General features: G+C 40.0%; 1 protein-coding gene across 7 annotated transcripts in view; it reads left to right on the top strand.

Moving 5' to 3' along the window:
- Window positions 1–24,483, top strand: part of diaph2 (diaphanous-related formin 2) — a 373,933-nt gene that overhangs the window by 310,671 nt on the left and 38,779 nt on the right. For 5 of the 7 annotated variants that reach the window (XM_085433575.1, XM_085433570.1, XM_085433568.1 and 2 more), the window contains 3 exons: window positions 1,548–1,683; window positions 13,836–13,928; window positions 15,723–15,788. In XM_085433575.1, the coding sequence (XP_085289701.1) occupies window positions 1,548–1,683; window positions 13,836–13,928; window positions 15,723–15,788 (295 nt within the window). The remainder of the gene's footprint in view (window positions 1–1,547; window positions 1,684–13,835; window positions 13,929–15,722; window positions 15,789–24,483) is intronic. The other 2 variants (XM_085433569.1, XM_085433574.1) reach the window with 2 other exon arrangements.

Here is a 24,483-nt window from a genome sequence, read left to right as displayed (position 1 = left end):
TGAACATCAACTCAAATAAGCACAGATATGCATTGTGTACACAATAGTTATAACTGCATCTGAAATACAAAATTAACATCATCATAAACATCTTAAGGCCATCTTAAAGCTATCTGTTACATTGTTAAAGCAATGATCGTCTTAGCCTGCTGCTCAAAATAACTTCCTGCTTTCACTTCTGCAAACTCTCTGCAACTTCCTGTCAGCCTGCCACTTAGTCTTTCTGAAAGACACACACTGTTCAACCTCTGAATGCAATATCCATGCTGCAGATTATATTTATTATTTAACAATAGCAGTAAAATAATTTCCCTGCTCCACAATACCCATGCACTGCTTTACTAACTCCAAATAGCAACATAGTGTTCGGACTAGTTTGTGTATCTGTTTCATTTGCACAGCTTGAATGCGATGATGATAAAATATTGGTTGAAATGTGAGTGTTTACAAATCTTTTTCAGCCACAGAAAGATAATTTAACTTGGTCCATTTTCAAAATGCAGTTAATACTAACACTCTCCCCTATTTTTTTAAATTACTTTCTTTTATTCTATTACGACTTCATTATTACAACACCCCTTTACCCCTCTATCTCTCTCTTGCTCTGTCTCATTGCCCTTGTCATCTAACAAGGAGACAGTGACAATGAGGGCTTGTGTCCTTGGACATGGAGAAAGGCTCTGCTATTGACTGGCATGATGAGCTGCTTTTTCCTTGTTCCTTTCCCACAATCCCCATAATCCCCCTGTCTTAGCTGCCAACACGAAACACACATCAGGACCACAGGGGCATTAGATGGGGGGCCTACTGTCGCCACTTATTATATCAGTGCACAGACAGGGCCATGCCTTCACTTACGGATGCACACACACATGCATGAGGGGAACACCACAATAAGCAGGAGGGCAAAAATGGCTTTCACCATAGGCACATATGCATGTATATGTATAGATACAGCATAACCGTTCCCACGTGCACACCCACCTACAATGGGTCCTGTGCAGGGCTGCACCACAGACCTGAAGGGAGACAACTTTTTCTTCAAAGGTCACTTGGTTGCATCTTATTCTCTGTTGGCACAAGAACAAACTGACACATTTGTAAAGGCTGAATACGTACTGTTGATTATCTCTCTTTCTCTGACTCCTGACATTTCAGCTGGCCATGAAGTAGGCCAAAGATTATATCTTTTTCCCTCCTCAGAGACCATCACATTTCTGCTACACTTTTTAATGTTGCGGCATGTCCATACAACCATATTGATGTCTTTTTCATAACAAATGAGCTTGTGATAAGAAAACTTTGTAAGTCTTGCAGTTGAATGTTTGTGGCCCCACACATAAAGCATGATATGCTGTTTTGTTTTTGTTTTGTTTTCCCAGCAGTTTATCTGTAACTATCAAACTTTCCTCTGAGTAGAATTTCCTAATGACATGCTGCTGCTTCTGAACACTATACAGTAGTGAATATGCTTAAAAAAGTGGCTGTGGCAGGAGCCAAATTCTGATTTTATCTGTGTTTGTGTCTCTGTGCGTGTGTCTCATCAGGAAGCAGTGAAGGAGAACCACAAGAAAAGGGAGATGGAGGAGAAGATCAAGAGAGCCAAGCTGGCGAAGGAGAAGGCAGAGCGTGAGAAGCAGGAGCGCCAGCAGAAGAAGAAGCAGCTGATTGACATGAACAAAGGTATGCCACTTCTCCCCATGCCGCCACCGAGCCGGAGATAGGAGAACTCGGAGCACGAGAACAGGAGGATGGAAGGGGATTTCGTGGAAATCTGCTTCACATAGATTTGAACTGAAGGAAGAGGATAGTGTGTAGGAGGAGCAGAACTTATCTTTCTTAGCTATGAAGGAATTCTATATTTACTTTGATACCTAGCACAACGTTTCCAAACAAAACAGAGGTTATGTTTACACGTTACGTCAAGTTTCGTCCATGTATGTAGAAAGACATATTTTTTCATAAAGGACACACATGTATAATGTTATACATATTTTACATAGTGTATATCGTTCAGTTTTGTTACCAGCTTCCATCGGGATACGAAAGAACTTGCAAGGAAATATTTGTGGGCATGTAAAGATTGAAAGCTGTGCACGACATATAGAAAAGGCAAAAGCTTGTTCTCCAGAAGGCACGTCCAATATGATTGTGGTCATTTTATTAGTCCATTGGCCCATTTATCCATTGGTCTTGTCGAAGCTGTTTTCAGGCGGCATGTTACATTTAATGTTGCAAATAGCTAGAATTAGACTGTGTCCTCAAGCAATGCCAGTAAGCCGTGTATTGATCAATGAAAGTCACAGTTGTTCACACATGAAAAATAATAGTGACAGAGCTGGGTGCCTGTGTGTAGTTATGCCAATGACACTGAGAAGATATTTCAAGCCTGGAGGGGCTTTGTGAGCAGTCAGTGTGTTCTTTTCTTCTTCATTTTTTTCTTCTTTTCTTGCACAAATTGACTGGGATTTTCACAATTTACCAACTTCTAAATGTCAGCACCAGGCAGAGACCTCTCTGTAGCTCAGCCATATTGGGAAATGTGACAAGACAGTTCTCAGTATGCCACAAACTCTCCAAGATAATTGATGCATGCTGCATTTTCTTTTTCCTAAGCAGTGACCTCTCTGAAAGCCTCACTTTTAATAATCCAACATGTCTGAGCTGAGGGAGCCTGTCTACCCCTCTCTCTCATTCTGGCTAACCAGATGGAGAAGGATAGAGAAGTAGGTATGATATTAAATATTTCTGCCAGAGCAGATTTTGATCTCAGTTTCTGAATGCCATAATATGACTCGTATGAATAAAACATAAGGATGACATGGGCAACGTTGCCTGCGGCCTTGGAGATAGTGGGGATTGTGCACCAGCAGCACCAGCACCTAGCTCGTTGGACTCTTGCGATAACAATGACCTTTGAAATTATGAAATATGCACTTTAAAATTCAAGTTGTATCAAGCCCGAGCTGTATTTTTTTCTTATGAGAAGGTTCTTACCTACACGGGCTTTAAATGTTCATATTTTTGAGTACTAACTTCTGCCTATGTGGAATGTAATCAGAGGAAGATCGATCAAATGCAGAGATTTTTAAATGTTCTCTGTGAATGAGAATCTGAACTTCAGCCAGAAGCAGGTTGGAGGTTACAGCAGCTTGGTGGTTTGTGCTTCTGTTTTCTCTTAGCTTCCCTTTAAGCTGTGTGGTTTGAACACACATCGCAGGATATTTGGTGCTTTCACGTCTTACTTTTTCCCTCCATTTCTCTCCAGTTAACAGCTTTGGCTTAAGATTCTTGGCTTTCTTCTCCAATCCTGTTCTACAATTCTACATGTGCTACCGAATTAGTTATTTTCACATCACTATTTCAGCCTGAGCGTCAGCAATGTTTCCAGAGATGGATCGTTTAATACCTTTAATACACCTTTAATTAATTATGTCTGAAAATAATTTAGTGTTTTCGAAGGTTGAAAGGCTAGAATTATAATAGTCGTGTCTTTATTGTATACTAAATTTGTTTGTAGGCTAAATATATAGATGGAAGGGAGAGAGAGAGAGACAATGAGATCAAATATAAATAAATTTAGATTGCAAATCCATTAACATAAGCAGCTAGAGTAAACATATGGCTGTTGTATTATGAGAATTATGCTCAGGTCATTGTCTTATCTGTTTTATGGATTTACAGATTTTCTCATTTTATTGCTTAAGAGAGTCTTTGATGGATCATAGTATTCAGTTTAATGCCATTTCAAGAGGCTATTTTTGAGAAGGGATAGATTTGATGTCATTTCACAAATTGCAACCTAATCCTCTTCGCTTGCAAATGATTAAGAACGAAATACATATTTAATGGGAGTTTAATTCATTTAGCTTGTGCCAGGATGGCACCAGGGTGGGGGAGGGTTGACGGACAAATGCAGTAGGACAATCATTTTCCCCCCCGAAAAATCCCATTTCCTAGTTGATAAAACTTGCAATTATGCTCTCTCTACGTTCAGTGACACACACACTTCGTCAACAAGCGTGATTGATAGATGAGACAAGCGCTGAACACGTTTTCTTTGTGAAGTATTAGAAATCCTAACGTAGGAAATTGCTTATGAAATCATTACCCAGTCACCCCATTTGTTTTAATTTGCTCTAAGTGGATTTCCATATTCTCTTCAACTGACCAGATGTTCAGCATTTACTAAATCACTTTACTTCACTGGAAATAACTGTTGAACACTGTAGAATAAATCCAAACTAATGGTTCTGTCTAAAACACGAGAAGATGGCTCAGCGCAGCAGGATATTTTTTATTGCAGCATATGAAACAATGTCACAAACAGCATGCTGAGTGTGTCAAGTGCCCAAGCATGGTAGAGCATCTGGACTTTACTTCTCTAAGGCATTTGTGAAGAGTAGCAGACCCCTTTGGCTGCTTGCTCGGCTGGCATCTCTGAGGTCAGTGCCCCCGTCTGGGGCAAGTGTCTGAACCCACATGTCAACTGTATACCCCAGTCAAATTCACTAAGCTTTGAACAGAGCCAGGAAGCACACATGCTTCTTTGAGCCCAATTCAGCTTGGCATAAGGCACATAAAAGGAAATAAACACGCAACCAGAAAAAAGTAATAAGTCAAACATTTTATTTAGTCCATGAGAAATTTGTTTTCTTTTTTTGTCTATTTTTCTCAGAAAAAGATACAAAACCAAACCTAATCTAGGTTCTGTGTAAACGTTCCCTTCGCGACGTGAACATCTAAAAATACACTGTCAACCTGAAGAATATAAAGCTTTAAAGCATACTGGTTATAACTTTCGAAGTTCACATTACCTTTTATGAGTGTACCAACTGCCTGCTAACTCAGTTGGAAACACAATGAAATGTTATCCAACTTTATTACTTTACTAATTGCGGATCTCAAAAGAAAAATATTTGAATGGAAAACTATATTTCAGTAAAATCAGCTCTTATAATTGTACTACAGGGTATTACTAAACGCAGTGGCTGCACAGATGCTGTTTTTATGATTAAGTTTTACTTGCAAAGGGATCATTGTTTTAGAGACAGAATTAGAGCCCACCCAGCGTCAGTCCATTGCAACAGCTGGCAGACACACTGACAGAATGTGGATCCATACATTTGGTCGCTCACTGGGATTTTTACAGCAGATAAATATGTTTAGGCGAAATGTTTGTGTTTGGGATGACACATAGTGTATTCACCTTCATATTTTTTCACAAAACATCTGGTTGAGGTTGACTATGTGACATTTTCTCTCAGTGTCTTTAAAAGTCCCAGAGCCAAGGTTCAAACCAACAGACATTAAGCAACATTTCCAATAATTCAAGCCCTGCTGTGTAAAATATCGTTTGTTGCTCATTTTAATGTAATTGTAATTATGTAATTATTACGTGTTCTTTATTCTACAGTTTCTATTTATCCAACCTCATTATCTTGTATATAAGGAGTATATGCAATGTATATAAGATAAATTAGCTTAGTTAGGTTAGACACAGTGTAACATTTAAACGTGCAATCAAGATGACATACATGTAACTTTACGCATACATTAGAATGTATTGGAATGTGAATCAAATTTACCCTCTTATGAACATGTTGTCATAATAGTGCTTTTTAAGTTATTTCTTCTTTTTTTTAGCAAAGAATTTATTTTTCTGAAAAGCAAGTGTCAATTATTGTGGCATGCTAAATTAAAATTACATATTTCTCTGCAGCTGGCTGGCTGGTTGTGGCCGGCAGAGCCCTGTCAGGAATGACAGCAGTAGAGATGCAGATTGATGGTTTCGTGTGACACTGACAGCTGCCGGTAGGCCAGTGCATACTTGCTTTGCAGCCATGCCAGCCAGGTGATCATAGTCAGGGTTTGACAAGCGGCAGTGGGTTGGACAGGTTGGCTGTCTAGGTATGCATGTGGCTCCACAGCACAGCAGACATGGCAAACAATATTACCAGGGGAGATAGCTTATAGAGACACGGAGGTCAAAACCCAGGGGAAAAAATATATACTTCTGAGACATATTCTCTCTTTTCCTCACCTTTGCTTAGAAAATGAAGCCAGTTTTAGAGCACTGAAACTGACCTTCTTGTTTGATATATAATATGACGAACAAGGATAGACCTTTCAGAATTCAACAGTGATATATAAAACCTGTTTTTCCACAAACAATAATATCTTCGAAAGACCAGCCATGCCTTCCTTGTCTAGTTATAGATTTGTGATTTGTGATGACTTATGAAAATGAAATCTCTTTCTACATTTGCATGTGGATGTAAGTGCAGTGTAATGCCAAACTTTGAACAAATTGTTTTTTCTTTGTCCTTGCATGTAAGCTGTCTCAATTTAGAGTGCAAAAAGTGCAAGCCATCATCTGAAACTTCTGCATATGGACCGGTGAATTCTGCTATTACCCTGAAAGACAAGAACAAGGGCACCAGGATTATCTGCTGTCATAGACCTATTCTAATAAATTACAGCATGTTAGATTGTGCTGTATCTCCAGTAAGAATCGGGGTCTGCCTCAAGGAGATGATGGCACAGAGATTATAGAGGACTGCGTTTCAGTGCTCTTGGCCCAAATAGAATAAACTGAAATATGTAGGGAAAAAGGCATGCAAGGATTAAATACACTTTGTTGAAAAATGCCATTTTGCAAATGAAAGTAATACAATAAAATAGTCATCCACTAAATTCCCCGATTTTGATATTTCCAGTACATCTCTAAAATTAAACGTCAGCATATTAAAGTGACCCTCATGCTTTATGGGGAAGCTTTTAGTATTTCATGATAAATACCCCACTCATTAGCAATTAAAGGCAGCATGGGAATAGTTTTTATCTGTCTGCATTTTGCATCACTTTTTCAAGGTGAACTGGTGTATTTTCTGATATTCTTTAGTATTAGGAGAAATGCAAACAAAAACAAAAAGTGTGTTATTTATGTAATTTTAGGAAGCTCATCTCTAATCACTGTCATTTCTGACTTTGTTTCCTTCTGCACGGATGGAACATTCCTTCTTGCAGTATTCTCTCTCCCATTGCTTTCAGAAATATTCTTCTTCTGCTTGGTGAAATCAGCTCCGGCACAGTTGAATCTCATTAATTTGTGGGTGATTCAAGTGTCTGATCATTTCCCCTCCCAGATCTGGACCTCACCAGTCACTTTACAGTCAATCAAACCTAATTACCCTCGTTACAAAGACCGTCAAATCCATTTAGCTTCCCCAGGCAGCACCGCCTTTCACTGATGTGAACAGCCCATGTGGGGTTTGGTTCAGATGTTATCTTGATCTGGATTCCAAAACTGCATCCACTATCCAAATATGCCACTCACCAAAAATAAAGACTCTACTCTGTGCAGGATGGATGAAATCCACAATCTTTAGAGCAGCTGAGTATTCTTCCACTGGCTATTTGGCAATGCATTAATCTTACCTGATCTTTTAACTGACCCTGGTTTTTCGCGGCGAGGTTTTTATAAACACATATGTACTTTTTTACCATTCAGGCAAGATTCCATTGATTGTACTTTACGTTAGAAACTGCCATCAGAACCTGTCATGTTGATGTAGCACCAATATTTTAGATTTCTTGTCCATGTTTCCGAAAAGCACAGTCAAAGTCGGCATTGTTCACTTGTTTATGTTTTACAGATTTGAGGTTTAAACCAAACCGCATTACACCTCCATCATTGCTGCAGATAGCATTGCACAATAAAACACCATTCCCTCTCAAGGACCCAGCCTTGAGACACTAAAATGTTAAGCCGAAATCTTTGCATGGACTTTTTCACAAGCAGCTGAATGTTTGTAAAGACAATGACCTAAGAGTTATACGCACTGCGGCTTTTCACAATAGCTAAACAGCAGCTTTTTGCTGTGATAGCTGATGAGTAGACAATGACACAAGAAAAGTGTTGTATGAGGTGAAATATAGAATATAGAAGACACCATTAAAGTATGTATAGACCTTATTGTATATGGCCTGCTGCGAGGTCACTTCAAAAGATTCATGTGGGTCAGTCACTACCATAATGTTGTTAAATTAAGCAGAACCTCATTAATGGAAAAAGGGCAATAGTGGTCTTCTCTGATGTGAGGACAGGCATGGCCCTGCTGGCACCCTGACACGATGACCCCATGTGGCTCATCTAAACTGTGTCATCTTAACATCTGTCAGTGCTGGGTTGGAGCTGTTGTTTGTGTGTTGGTGTTACTGGCCAAACTAGCCAAAAGCAATGGATAGATGGTGATAGCAGTATGCTAACTTGGGTGGCCTGCAGGCAGTAGAAGCAAATGATAGCAGAGGAAACAGAGTGTGGTGATGACTATGTTGAAAGCATTTCTCTTCCCCCCTTCCCATTTCCCAGTGTCCCCTCCCTACTGTTTCTCACTCGGGGCCTAGCAGCATCCATCCAGATGGAGGGTTTATTTTTGTTTTTGTTTGTTTACTTATTCATGCATCCAGCTATTCGGGGCATCGCTAGGGCTTTCGTTCCACCACAGAATGCAAATCGCCACGGCGGCTAATCCACTTTCATCTCTCCCTTGTCGACATCCAACTTCTTTGCACGTTTCCTCCAGTCTCTCGTAGTCAGGGCAGTCATCCTTTCAGTGTGTGAGATCAAGCCTGCAGTGACCAGGCCAGCCTACCATTTCTCTGTACTTGCATGTCAGCACAATGCACCGTTCACCTTCCACCCACCTTTAGTAACTGCGAGACGTTTTTCTGGATCTGAGTGTCTTCCTTACTTACTTTCCCCTGACCCTGGCGCCAAACAGGACCTCACAGCACAAGTTAAGTAGTAGCAAGACTGGCATTCCTTCTGGAATGGAGAGTTGTGGGAGCATCCCTAATTGAGTTAGAGAGGACATGAGTGGCTTTGCTCATTTAGTTGTTACAGTAAAACAGTCCAGACCAATCAGCAGGCAAATTTTCTTTTGTATTAGCCGGTTTACCCTTCAATTCCCATTCGTCCTCCTTTCTTTTTTCATTCTTCATTCAAGTGGAACTAGGAAGCTTGCACACGCTTATTAAAGACTACGGCCATTCTGAAAAGTTTCTCAGATTATTGTGCCAAAGCTTTCGTCACGGGCAGCGATACTGCAGGGATATGGTAACAAAAAAGGGTCAAAACAAAAAGAAAGACATCTAACAGGTGCACGATTCCTCTCCTTTGGGCGTTTGTGTTCTCTGCGGCAGTAATGCTCTTTGTCTGCCCTCTGCTGTGGCAGGAGGGCAGGTGGGTGAGTAGAAGGAGTTACTGTGCTCAAAGCTAGCTAGTTAGAGAGCAGGCAGCAGGGCAGTGAGAGGAAGGGGGTGTTGAGTAATGCAGGTGGTTGCCGGCCGAGCCTGAATTCAGGTGTGAAAATAACACAAAACCAGGTGCATGCAAGTGAGACTGGAGAGATGAGATGAGATTAAAAGAAAGTGTGGTTGTTGCCTCTCCACCTGGCCATAAAGCAGAAACCCACCCCCCTCCACCGAGGCTTTTGTTTCACGGCTAATGGTCCAGGTTAATTGCACAGGTGACTTTCTGTGGGGGAACAGATGGGCTCAAATGTGTTCAAAAACAATCCCAGCAAGCAGAAAACAACTAAGAATGAGTTGTTCCTCTCCTCTTTATTCTTCCTTTCCCTTCTAATCTTGTCTACTAAAGTCATGAAGGGTGACTGCAGTGAGGTTAAACTCTCACTGTGTTCTTCTCTCACAGTGGGTTCAATTCATCAAGCACAAGGCCGGTAAGCTCTCATTAGATCTCATTACAGTGCAAATGAGCCTCAGGAATTTGCTAGTGGAAGGATAGTAGTGGATAATAGACAGCTCTCCTATGCCTTATGTTGAGAGACTTTGATTAGAGCAAAGTATTTTAAGTGAATAGAAATTTAGAGGATAGTGGAAAAAAAATACGATTGATTGAAATACATAAATAGCTTTTTTTGTTTTTGCTGACCAACCTGTCGTACTGGTGCATACGGGATATCATAATTTGCCATTATATCAGAAATCCATACTTGAAGCCAGAAGCTTTTTAGGATTCTAAGAATTATTTGTCTCTTTCCCCTCAATGAATCATGAAGGCAGCATGTGAGCCATCAGAAATTGATTTCTCAATTGATCCACTGTGGTTTTTCTCCCCAGAAAAAAAAACATGCAGGGGATGACAGAAAGCAAATTGAATTTATGAACAGGCATTGTTGACACTCCTGTGTAATTATAGCAGTGCCATGCCTTTGGTGCATGGTACATGTTTCTCTTTCTCTTTTCTGTTTCGAATAATTATGCTTCGTCACATTTTCAAGGTGACAGCTGTTCTTTTACATTGCAGTGCATATTTTGAGTGTTGTAGATGACTGATTCTAATTGGCCTAAGTTAAAAATAGATGTTTTTTTGTTTAGTTTGTGTACATTATGTAAGCTTTTTAGTTCTAATTGGTCATTGACTGACAAGTGTTCTGAAGGAGGCGTCGGTGATACATTGGATTTCTGCAAAACTTGCAAGAACCATATCTCAGTTAATTCATCATGAGCATCCACGTCTGAGTCTTTCTCCCTCTTCCTACCTTTACATTCCTCATGCTGCTTTTGTTAGTAGAACATATACTTGCTTGTGGCTATACTAATCTGCAATAAACATATTTATTTAGCTACTAAACAAATGTGAAACAGGAATTTGTATCACATGAAATGTGAGTCCAGGCTGCAGTATATGTTTTAGAAGTGATTAAAAGTAAGAAAAAAACCTAGCCACAAAGTTTTGAAGAAGGCTTTCACACCCTCGTGTCTTGCCTTGCTCCACTAGTCCATGTCAATAATCCCACCCCACCTCTTTACTTTGGTTCCCAGTGCTGCCTTCTGTGGGTGGACTTTGACTGTGTGTTCTTCCTGATCCTTCTTAATTCTTTCATTTGTTATCTTATGCTTACATAATAGTACATAATCAAGGATACGCTTGCCGTATCTCTGCTCATCCTTTTCCTATCCCTCCCCTACCTCCCTTTACTATTATCAAAGTTAAAGTGCCCCTGGGATTGGTGAATGATACTTTTCTTACTGAAGGTACTTTTTTCTTAGTGAAATAATAATCTTACAAGTTTAGTTTTTATCCCAATCCTTCTGACACCGCATTGCTCTTTCTATCCCTCCTAATTATAAAATGTGATAGTGCTGCTTGTAAATATAAGAGCCAATCCCTAGAACTCCGTTACAGTTGGCTCAGCTTCTGGGGCCAGCTACTACCTGATATCCAGGTAAAGTGAGGTAAGCAGGATCAAAGAAAATAAATGGAAACAGTAGATCATCTCTATCTGGGAGGTAAAGTTTCATAGCTTTGGTTGTGATCTTAAAGATTTAACTCTTTAAGAAAATACCTAAAAGTGTAAAAGCTGCCACCATGTTCCACACTTCCAGAAGCTTTAATAAGATCATTAAGGACCTCGGGGCTGTCCGCATAGGTGTTTCATCACTGGAAGGGTTTGTCAATGTCTTGGGTCTTAGCCCATCTTAACCCATTTAGAAAGCAATTTCCTGTGAGCAGAGGGGATCTTTCCTCTTGAGAAAGATCTGTGGGCATAAAAGGTTAGCTTTTCTGTAATTCCACACCATGCAGTGTACCAGAGCTGCTAATGAGAAGCAGATGAATATTTGCCTTAGGTTTAACAGCTCAAAATAAGATGAGTGAATTGCAGGAATAAGGCAGAAATATCTGCTTAAGTGGCCAATGTTACAGTAAGCAATGGAGAAAGTTTGCTTTGAGGATTAGTGGAATAAGTGTAGTCAAATAATGTGCAGTTTTCTCCCCGAATAAATGCTTACTTTGTCTTTGCAGATTTGTAGAATATATACACCATGTGTATGTGTTAATAAGTTCAGACAGTCTGAAGGCTCAGTTGGGAGAAGTTCTTGGTGAGGCAAAGACCTGCTCAAGTTTAAGCTTTGGACAGCTTAGGACATAGTTAATTGAACGCTGTGAAGTAACTGGGGAGAACGCTTCCCATTTTAGTCATTTTGGTTCTTTCTGTCTGCAGTCCTCTCCCTGAACCTCCGTCTTCTAGGGCTCCAAAGTCCTGGCCATTACAAATGATGAATTGTGCTACAGTTAAGCTAGAAGTAGGACGAATTGATCAAAGTGTCAGGTGCCCCCTGTGATGTTTAGGTCTCCACGAAGAAGGCAGTGAAGAAGGAGCTGTCAAAAAGTTTCTTGTACCACAGTGGTTGTAGATAAATGTTTACCTGCCACTTAACACGTTGTGTCAGACTCACAGTGTGTCCTTACTAGCCTACATAAGAACGAGTACCTAATGATCTTGGGATTTGATATAGTTATAGAGGCTGCAAGTTGTTCAACATATTGTTCTCCAGGTCCACAGGAGATGAAACCCATGCTCCCCCTTTTTAACCGACGAGCTTGCTATCTGAGGTGTAGTGCTGCAATTTGAGATAAGCACTACTTGGCGCAGCTTTGGTTTTGTTCTGATAAAGCTGGTCTAATTAAGCTTGATTTAATCAGGATTGCTTTTAAGCACAGCACACAGTTGGAACAGATACTTTGATTTCAAAGTAGCCCTTGGGAAGAACTTGAGGAAGAAAGAGAAGGAATGAGATAGAGAGTAAAATTAGTGAGTACGACTGAAGAGATGCTTTTTTAAGCATAAGACATGCTTCTATTCTTAGTTGTACTGTCTTCTTTTACTTCCATGAATGATTGCAGGTGGGATGGTTTATTGCTGAAGGACAATAACAAGAAACATGTACAGGTCTCACTCGCCTCCTCAAAGTATTTGTGTACCAATCCATGTCACTATGTTTTGTTCATAAATTCAATTTGCCTGAGTGTTGTGTACACACAAATAACGAAAGATTGATCATCCTAGGAGTTGGAAAAGTACCAGTTGTCTCCACTTATTTTTGAACATTTCCCTTCATCTGAGCGCAGTGCAGAAATAAGATGCCTGGACCCTGATGGTAAACACTGGGAAAGAGCTAGTTCACTCATATGCGCAAAAGAATTGATGACCGAGTCTTCAGCTCCACAATAACTCAACCTAATGATCCTAGTTTAAAATAATGTCTGTTCTGGACCAGAAAGATAAAAATGGTGCCCCTCTGACTCATTAGTATCAGGGCGTAAAGATAGATGACCCAGATATAGAACCTAAGCCTCTTTCTGAACCCAGTTTCCATTGAGTGGTATACTGCATGTGCACAGTATGTCCACAACTACTCATAGTCTTGGCCTTGTGGACATTTTAAGTGTCTTCTACCTGTCCCGTCAGCCATCCTGGCTGCCTCCACTCCTCTTATTTCGTGGATCCACACAACAGCTGGAATGGTGGACGAGGGGAATGTTTTTCGAAGGCCAGTCCCTGTGTCATTGACTAAACAAGACAGAGCGCTCGGGTATTGAGCGACTCCACACTAAATCTTTGTAAAGAGCACTTAGCTCCCCTGCGTTAGCCACAGAAAGAATATCTGTCAATGACCATCACTGGATGCTTTCATCCTGAGGCTCCTCTAAACTCTAAACTAAACTCTTAAGTGTATTTTCCTCCTCCCCAGCTGTTTACTGAAAAAAAGGCAGGCTTCAGTGACAGGCCTCTGTCTCAATGCTCTTGCACTTGCAGGGATTGTTTATAGCTTATTCAGGAATAAAGCACTCTTTTATTGTGATATATGGTGACCTGTAGTCAGAGAGCACCCACAACACGATGCCTAAAATTAGAGCCATATAGTGTGTCATACAAGTGTGTCTGTAGTTATTATGCACTTTACTATGATAATGTACGAGCTGTAGCATAACATTTGTGCTTTTCTTATGTGCTTTCTCCCAGAGGGAGACGAAACCGGTGTGATGGATTCCCTGATGGAGGCTCTGCAGTCAGGGGCCGCCTTCCGTGATCGGCGAAAACGGACACCACGCAACGGTAAGACAGACTGCCGACTGACAAAATACTGTATTTAGGTGCCATTGTGCACTTTTTGTTGTTTCTGTCAGTTTCACTTGTCTGCAGAAAAATACTTGTCCCTTTAAGTTGGTAATAGCTTTCTTGCAACACTGCTGTCTATCATTTAAATTAAATGTTTCTGTGAAAGTGCCGTTCATTCACCGCCTGTACCCGTGTGCGACTGTTTCAAGGATTCATTGCACAGATACGGCATTGATACATGTAGAAACATATGTACATATAAACAGGGGGCACAGAAAAAAAAGGGAGGCATGTGTCCTGGTGTAGGTCATTAGAAATTTATTGCCCCTTTCCCATTCATGAAGCACTTAACAGTAGGGCCGAGGCTGATTTAGAGAATGTATTCCATTCTGCCATGATGAATAGGCCATGCCCAGAGGAGTACCACCTAGTAGGGGCGCAAGGGTCAATTGATATGCAAGTCAGAGCTCTGCAGAAGAGTCACAGGTGCTGCTGTCTTCACACTGGCAATCATATTAGGAAAAAAGAAAGGAGAAAAAAAGACAGTTGGCTGGAGTGGATGATTGTGCTGTAGATGTTGAAGAACAGTAAAACAAGGATATATTTTAAAGGCAGACCAGAAATTGTTTTGTTTATATCTAAAAAGTACATTTTAGGTTGTTTTTCCCCAATATTTACATTTACAGACATATTTGCAAATAAACTAATATTTGGTGCATGATTTTGTAATGCTTTATGATAGATATACTGTAATTGAATTAGAATTATCAATAGAATATTAAATATTGTTGGGTAAGTTTCGGATCATTCTTGTAATACAAAAGATGCAGTGAGTTCCTGTCGCATCTAGTCTCCCCTCAATCCAACATGCAAAGAAGCACTCTCCAGAAGGTGCATTTTTCTTCTGTACAGTCAATTGAAACCTCCTGCAGAGGTCATTAAATGAACAGTAAACACAACAGTGGCTGAAGTGCTTGAAAAAAACGTTAAAAGCAGAACAAACAGGAGAGCAGAACAGCTGGAGTTTGTTTTTAGCCTAACACGACCTGTAGCTGCACTTCCTCTTTCTTGCATGCATAGCATTACCTTTCAGATTATCATGCAGGTGAGTGCTTTACTTTAGTAGTGTCTGTCAGTGGTAGATATGAGCACCTGTCCCTGCAGTGTAAAGAGATGTCAAAATTAAAGTCATCAAAGAAAACAAAAACTGGAATCTGGAAATAGAATTTATTTTTTCTCATACTAAATAGGTATAAAAATCAGTTTGCATTTCACTGGAGTAACACTCTACCTATGTGACCCAACATCTCTCTGATTGCCCATCATCACCAGTCCGTCACAGAGAGACTGTAGGAGACAGCCAAAGCACGGGGACAGCATGCTTTCTCCAGACAGAACGGCCATGGCTGAGGTTTAATTTTTTAACTACGTTTTCCACATATAACAGACTATATAACAACAAACAAACACACCCACACTTTCTTCTTGTCTCAACAGCTATAATACTGCTCATCATTCTATAAACAAAACCTCCTCCATTCTTTGCCTGTAACGTTTTCATGCTATATTTCTGTTTGGGGGTTTGTTGTGAGCTGGTGTCTGAATGTTTGGGCAGGTGTGTTAGCAAACCTAAAGGACTTTTTGCCACACTATGGGAGTTCTTCTGCCAATATCTGAAATGTGTCACTTCTGATGCATCTTTGTCTGTTTCCCTTTTTCTTCATTTTTGCCTTCTCTATCTTCTTTTTTCTTTCTTCCCCCCCCCCCCCCCCCCCCCAAACATTGTTACAGGTGATCAAAGCCCTACCAGTCCAGCCCCGTGGTGGTCGGGTGCTAATTATGGTAACAGAACTCTAGGTGTGTGTATTTAACTATCATTTTAACCCAAATACCACCTTTGCTGCACTTTTCCTGGCTGCATACCTTACACATCCTTCCTGTTAAACACTCATGCTGAGCTGGTCTACAACATGCAGAGTCCTGTGCTGAGCATTTAACCGAGAAAAGATTGAAACTGTCAGAGTTAGAAGAGTTGCTGTCACCAAAAACATGTTTCAAAATGAAATAAAAATCACAGGACCTATAAGAGAATATCATTTGCAGTGTCACATCAAGTGCATAAAATATCGATATACAATGTTATTTATATTATTGTTATTTATACACCATTTTTGCACCAGCATAGGTACAAATATCCCTAAGAAGTACAATACCAGCCCCAGTGTTTTTGGACATGAATTGACAAAAACCTGTATTATGTATATTAGAAGTAGAGATTAGAACCAAGACTTGCAAACAAACTAATCTCAGATAAAATCGGTAATTTTTAAAAACAAATACAGAAAATATTCTGTCATTCATAAGAATGTAAAAGTTGGAGCATATTTTCTTACTAGAATTAGTATTGTGTGATAAAAGGATCACATTAAACCATGCAGGAGTAGAGTAGAAAATTGAACTGGACATTAATGATTTTAATGCTGGGTGACAGCGTGAATCTTACGCTCTGTCTTCAGAATCCATATGTAATTAAATGACTTAGCCTTGCATTAGCACCTCGATCCTTAATGCACCTCGTAAGATTAATGCAACCCCTAAACGTGGCCGCACTACTCGAAGGAAGTTGTCTCAGCACAGTTCCTGTCTTATGGAGCAGCTACAGTTGTCATCTAATTTCTGTGCTCTTCCTAAAAGCCTGTTGTCACAGCATGATAGCACTTCCTGTCTTCTAGTGATGTTGAGCCAATATTCTGATGGAGAGGTCTGTGGACCTCAGTGCTTTGGTCACTCACAAGGTTTTTGTGTATTACACCTACTTTTTCCCTGAATGTCAAGCTGATGCGCAGTAGCTCACAGTGTCCTTCTAAAGGATTCTTGCTTTTTATGCTCTGCAGGCTCCCTGTATTTTTGTTGTTATTGCTGCATGTCCAAGAACCTGATACTGTGCTTGTGGATGTATCTTAAAGGTGTCATGTTGCACTTTTTGTATGCTGGTTTGTTTGTTTTTTGTTCTTTAATCACACATATCCAACAGTTATTTTGATATAACCTCTAAGTGGACATCTAAAGAGGTGAAAAAGTTTATATATGCCAAGTTAACACTTGATGTTTTTAAAGATCGTTAAACTCTTATATGGGAACAACCTAATGGTTATATTTAAGGTGTGAACCTATTACGTAAAGTTAGGCTGGGCTCTGTGCACAACAACAGCTGTGAATGTGTTTAAACCCTGCTGTCCAGAGTGGAAGTACAGATTGGTAATACTAGAGCTCTCATATTAGCGCCACTATGTCTAATACTTCCAAGAACATTTGGTTGACAAAGGTTTTATTTGTTTCTATGTTGCATGAATTGATTTGGAATTGTTGAGTTTCTACAAGCCTGGCAGGGTCGTAGAAACCTAACCTTGTTCATTTTATTGTGAAAGCCACTTGGCCATGCCTGTGGTACTGAATAATGATGTTGTCACAAGCATGCCCCATATGAGTAATTTCTTTAAAGTATATTAGAGTCTTGTTTATGACAGAGGGTCAGAAGAAGGATGAGAGTGGCACATTGTAGCTTCATCAATGCTACTGTACAAGCATTGCTCTATAAACATAGAAGTCAGTATAAAAGCACTTGTGAAAGTATTTTCCCTGTAACTAAATGTTTTTGCTGGAGTGATGCAGTGGTTTGAAGTGGTAAAATAGTCACCTTTTTTTCGTTGATGAATGCAGAGATGTCTGCATTCAGTCTGACTTACAGTGAAAGCTTCATGAATATCATCCTTGGTCACTAACGCTTATGAAAAAATAAAGTGTTGCTAAAACTGACTGTGTTTGGACTTTCAAAAGCAAAGAATTTTCACTAAAACCACCACCACAACTCTTAACATCAATTATATGATTTGCCAAATTTGAAAGGAACTTCATAGTGCAGGCCTGCCCAATCCCGGTCCTCGAGAGCTACCGTCCTGCAGCTTTTAGATGCATCCCTACTCCAACACAGCTGAATCAAATGGTTTGATCTCTTAAGCATGCCATCATGTTTGGCAAAGGCCTGATAACAAGCCATTCATTTGATTCAGGTGTGTGGGAACAAGGATGCATCTAAAAGCTGCAGGACGGTAGCTCTCGAGGACCGGGATTGGGCAGGCCTGTCATAGTGGGATAAACCTTCACTGAGGACATCCATCTTAACTACTACTTCCTGCAAATACCAAAGGTGAAACTTCTGACACCACTGCACAATATGAAATAATATGTGACCAGTGAGATCACATAATTACAAAACTAGATACTGCCCATCTTTATTTAAAACGATTTTGTTCGCCTTGATTAACCTCCTGTTAATTTCATATTTTGTGCCCATAAATTGTTTTCTTATTTTTGGGAAGTAACCAGGATGACACTTTTCTTTATGATGGATTTTGCGTCATTACGATAAATCCCTGCCCTCCCACCAAGTGCACAGCACTGTGAAACTACTAGAATGCATTGTTTACTGACAGCTCCCTGTTTATTTATATGAAGCCCCATCCTGGTTTGATAAACTGCCGTGTGGAGTCTCTTCTCTGAGGTGATAAGAGGGGAACATTTCTTTCTAAATGTAATCAGTTGCTATGCAAAATAAGGATACCTTGTCTCATCCAATGAAAGAGGACAATGTGTCCATATTGTGTAACAACGTGTCTGCTTGTCTTTGGGTTGCTATTTCAGCATGTAAGGTGGGGAACTGGTGGTGTTTTTGTTTGTTTGTTTTACGTACTACAATATTTTTGCAGTACGTCAAGAATAGCAACATATTCTTCGGGTCAGTGAAGCAGTATTATTTGTGTACTATGTTTATGTGTAAATGCGGTTTCTGTCTGGCTCAGGGATGACAATCCAGTCCCTGAATTTTCTGTTAGAAAAGGTTCTCAGAACAGTTATAGCACACATTGTGGCAAATCTATTCAATCCTGCTTGTCATGTCTGTTGTAATCTCATGCTTTAAAGCTTGATTAACCTCCTGTCATCCTTAAGCGAGCAGTGTGTGTGAGAGAGACTCCGTTAGTCATACAAGAATCTTCACTTGCGTTGAAAGGAGTTCATTTAAACCCAGCATGCTGTTCTTTGTCGTCCTTTAGGCTAAACCATACTTCAGCAGACTACCTCAAGTGTCAGGCTGAGCACAATTCTTGCCGCCGTCAGTCTTAATTACACCCAATTCCAGAAGCATTTCCTATTTCCTTGTCTCCACTTTGTGTAAGATGGAAAATCTAACCCGCGAGGCCATACTCATGTGTTATGCAATTACACCAGCCATTCCTAATTCAACACACAGAAAGTGGATGGATTGATGGAGACCAGGGAAACAATGTTGCTGTTTTGGAGTTCAGGCTCATTTCAGGAAGTTAATTTCTGAAGGTTGCTTTTCCTTTTTGGGGTGTATTGCAGCTTTTGTTTTTCCTTTTGCTGTAGTGTAATTTAAAATTAAGTTTTACTAAAAAGACACAAGTTACCATACACCTTTTTTATCTCTTATTCCCTTTCTTGTGAGACAGTTGGGAATCTGGCAGGAGATTGGTGGGTAGAGAGCAGGAGCCTCTCATACATCCTGGCTCATCGATTTTCGGTCAGGGATGAAAGCCACAGACTCAGTAGGTCTTTCATACTGGGGGGCATCCCAAAAGACACATCAATCAGATTTCAAAGAGATCCAAGCCCATCTTATTTATTTACCACCTTTTCAATGTCATTACAATCCCAAACCACGGCCTCTCTCCTTTCCTTTGTCTGCCCGAGTCTCCGGCTTCACCTTCACAGGTCAGTCCATCAAAAGTTCCCTCCTCTGTTCTGTCAAGTAAGTCTCTTAAGGACTTACTTGACAGCGAACAGAGAATGATCATCTTATTTCCATTAAGAAACAGAGATGCAATGATATAAAGCTCGTCGGAGTTACGGAATTTCAGCCTAACAGTCTAATCCCTCGAAGCCCAGCAGTTAATTCAGCTGGCCAGGCCAGAGAGTGAGCTCCTTGTATGTTTAATGAAGATTAAATTATCTATTTTCTCTCATGAAATTTTTATGGCAGAAAGTGGATGAATCTGCAAAAAGGAAGGCAAATAAAAAGTCCAAAGGAAAATGTCTTTAAGATGAGGTTGGTAAAGGATATTCCAGTTTTCATTTATTTCCAACCACCTCGTGACATAAATGATGGCTAATGCATATTACGCCTCTGTTTGTTAACCACATCACCCGTATGCAGACAATCACAGTATGTTCAGGCTGGCAGCTGTTTTCTCATCTTTCCCCTGATCTGGGAGAAAGTCAGCCATTTGTTTCTTAAATTACATCACAGGAAGTGATAGTGATCGTAATTCCCTTAGCAATTAATTTGCTCACACATATGTTGTACTCATCGTTTTATCTCTCTGTGTTGTCTCTCAACCTCTCTGGCAGTTGTTCTCCTTGGCTGTTTCACACACACACCTTCAAACATGTGTGACATATCTGATAGGGACTATTGCTGTAGGGTGCCTCTGAGTTGAGGGCTAAAGCTCTTTGCCTCCACAAGCTCCTGGCCTCCACTTTAGGGTGTTGATAGATGTTATTCATTGGGGCAGCCCTAGAGGCAATCCTAAAGGAAGTGGAGCTAACATGATTTGAGGCAAAGAGGCCCAGAAGGTGTTGGTGCCTCATACTGCAACGTGGATGGTTTAGTAGATGTGAGATATCAATAGAGCAGATGAGAGAAGAGTTCTGTGGAGACGTACGGCTTAAAATCTATCACCTGTTTCTCATAGATAAGGATATTTATCAGCAGCCAAACAGAAAAGGCAGATGGAAAGGAACTGAGGCGTGGACAGCCATTCTCGTCCTAGGACTTGGACAAAGCCATTGTCCGTCCTTTTGACCCACAGGGCATCTCTGTACACCTGATCATCTTTCACCCTCAACAGAAAACCCATCACGGAAATATAGATGAAGATTTTATGTACCATTTGAGTACCCTTGGCACATAACTGATTTGTTGCTTGACTCTGCCAAGAGAGGATGTAAAGTAAGTGAAGTGTGACATAGAGCATTTGAGAAGATAAATCAAATCTTAATAATGGCCTTCTCTTTGGACACCAGGGGTCTCTCGCCCCTGCCTCTGTTCTTAAGTACCATCTAACCCCTTTGCTGTTTGAATCACACGAAAGCTATCTGCTTGACTACAAGGTATCAACAGGGGGCTGTCCGACTGCCCTTTTGATGCCATTTTGATGCCATTATCCCCTTTTACAGCTCCCTGTTTGCAACTTTGCTTCCGTCCCCTACGGACGTGCTTTTTCTTTCCGTTTTTTCCCTCTTCTTTTTGAAATAAAGTCAGTGATCAAGAGGCCTGAGAGCTCTTAACACTTATGTCCAGTATTGTCTTTCTTAATTAGAACAGGGTGTTGTTGAAGAGCTTCGCTCTCCTGCCTAGTGGATCATCAATAAACAACTGCAGAGGGCAAATCTGTACTAATTTATCATATTCAATAACATCCTAGAGCGTTTGCAGTGGGATGTGTGATTTCCTTGCTCACTTTCCAAATAATATTGGCTTTCAAGTATGTGGGCAGTTATGAAAGGTCACCCTAAGTGTAAATTGTCAATACTGGATCAATTTTGGAGGGCAAATGTGCTTTGGAGGCCCCGTAATGGAAAGTTTTATCTTATTTTTACCCAAGGCACATTCACACAATAAGATTGATGCCATTCATTGTTTGATGTATTCCTAATAGACCTATAAAGTTGCAGAGCTTAAAGCCAAAGGAATGCCTGTGAAAGCCAAATATAGGGGTGGCAATTGGACCATCCCACTAGCTGAAAAATTGCCCTCATATAATTCCAGTGGAATCTCATCCAACCTTATGCTTAGAGCTGAGGGATGGGAAACTTGTTTCGCATGAATTAAACCTTATTTATTGTTCATTAGGCATGCAGCAGGGCCAACTGATGATCAGCTAGAGAGCAAATAATGCGCAGTGGAATAAGATCTCGTATGGTTATGGCTTCCCTTGACAATGAGACACGGTGCCAGAATCAAATGCTTCCTCCTCGCCTGTCATTTTTTTAAAAAGTCCTTAATATGATGTGGCTATTATTAAAGCGGAAGACATTATGTCCAGACGGATGTTTGCATTTGATCTGTCAGCAACTATCTACAATCTGTCAGACAGAATGAGGTGCAGATAATGTTTTACTTTCGCATGTGAAGGCTTGATGTGGTGTTGAGTAACATGGAGGTAAAGAGTGAGTTATACGAGCAATTCCTATGAATGCAGATAAAGAGAGAACGTGTCAAAGAATGGTTAATGCTCCGTTTGACAGGACGCACCAATAAAGGTATTGCAGGGAAGAAGGATATTAAAGAAATCACATGCTCTCAGCTTGACATTGCTTTCCTGCTTTATTCTTCACATAATAGTGTTACAAGCTAAATTTAACATGTTTTTCAGTAAGGTTGATTATGTCACACCTCGCCTTTCTGGAGTGCAAAAAGGTGCTCCATCGTTCTAACAATTAGAAGATGGCGAGTTTGAAGTTCTGTATTTTTAGACAATAAAGTGTATTGGATAATTAGTTCACTTACACTTCTGTTTTCCTTCCTGTGGAATAAAACTCTGTAATCAACACTTATGTTAGTTATTTAACACACAAATAGCAAAAACTAAACTAAACGTTTGCATTCTGAAAGCAGTAAAAAAAAAGATGGCAAAACCAACTGAAATATAATACAGTAAGAATAAGAATAAGAGCCTTTCGTGTGTTGCAAATGAGTCGGACAAATTCTTTTTGGAACTGTTAACAGCACCTGCACCTGTGCGTAGACCCTTCAGTTAACAGTAAGGGGTGTTTCAGAGCTGTGACAACTACAGTAACCCTGTCACACCATTAGTAGGACGTGCATACTTTCACTAACAAGGTGTTTTGCTTGCTTAAAAGGATGTATGCAGTAGACCATTTCTGGGGTGTGGTAATTGTTATACAGTGGTTAAGACACATTAAATGAAAAGTAATGGTCCTTATCATAATACTTTCTCAAGAGCAAATGCACTCAGCTGATCAGTCAGTTCCTATTTAAACGAGATAACACAAGTTAACATTAAGAGGATAAATAGCAGAGTGGGAACACAAAGTGATTGTATGTGGTAAGAGGTGTGGAGAAGATATAGAAAAGTGTCTGTGGAATGGATAGAGTAGGTGTACCGCACAATGAAGGAAAAATGCTTGTAGTATAAAGTTAAAGAAAGCAAAGAGACTGAGAGAGTTAAATGACAGCACAAAGCTGAAAACGCATACCAACACAAACAAAAATGCAGTGCAATCAGCACTAATGCTTCCTACACTCAGAGAATCCCACCAGTCGAGCATGATTGTGCTTGACATGGTTCCATCATTAATGCTGACTGATGCCCATTTTCCAGGCTCTTCACATTTATTTATTTATCTGTTTATTTGTGTCAACTTTATTTATTGATGGGCCTAAAGTATATGATGGCAGACCTCCATTTGTTCATATAGGAACGTTAAGGCATTTACACATGAATGAACAGATGACTGTGAAAGGACAGAGTTCCCTTTTTTTATTTAGATTCCAGCAGCTGAAATAGCTATTCGTCTCTGGTAATGGAAAAGTGATATGCCCCATTTAGTTACTTAGCACTAATCCCAGTGGTTTAGCTGCTTCTCTATCTTTTTTCCTTCTATCGTTCATTCTTTTGACTTCTATTTGGTTAGTGTCTGATGGACGGATTTGAGTGAGGTCAAATTACTCCCTTGCCTGTGTGATTTTCTTCCACTGTATTAGTGGCAGCACTCTCAGCCACAGTGCATGCATGCAGCACATTGCTGTTGTCGTTGACCAAAAAGTACCCATGAGGGTTTTAAATGCATGCACTTTTTGAAATCACACTGTTCACATAACCTCCATTTAAAGTTGCTTCCATTTGGTTTTCCTTTTTTTTTAGTTTGTTGTCAGATTTTAATAAGACGGCCTCTGATTTGTGATCTTGATGATACAATTAAAGTGTAATGAGCGCAAATATAGTTGATGTTTATTCTCACAATGACATATTTGCTGTTGTGAGCTACTGCGAGAACACTGATGGTTAAATACCCACAGGTGTACAATTTGAAATAATTTGCTCTGAAAGCCAATATAGTTGCCCAGAGGTCTTCCAGCAGACATTTGGTCATTCTTGCGGTGGAGCTAAAGCATTCATGATCATTAAATTTCTAGAAAGTGCTTAGTTTTATGTAGTATTTTGAGTTTTTCAAAAATAATCTTGTAAACTATAAACAGAGAATTAGCTGTTTTATAGTTGTGATAACGAGTAATAGAATTAAAGGAGAACTAAACGGGGATGGAGAAGAGTGGTCTGATTTCAGACTGAGAAAACAGATTCGATTATTAGCAGTATTAATGGGATGGAAGAGACAATAAAACAAAAATGAGCAAGGAGTGTTTTGCTATGCATCTTTTGGTTGTGTAGCAATTACGTCCCTCTAAAGACAAGAGAACTTGTCACATATTTTTACACATGACCAAAATGTT

This window comes from Copadichromis virginalis, linkage group LG2, assembly GCF_057382275.1.
Source record: "Copadichromis virginalis isolate Kocher_CV1m ecotype Utaka linkage group LG2, C_Virginalis_male_GT1.1, whole genome shotgun sequence".
Lineage (NCBI taxonomy): Eukaryota > Metazoa > Chordata > Actinopteri > Cichliformes > Cichlidae > Copadichromis > Copadichromis virginalis.
This window is presented reverse-complemented; position numbering and strand designations above follow the sequence as displayed.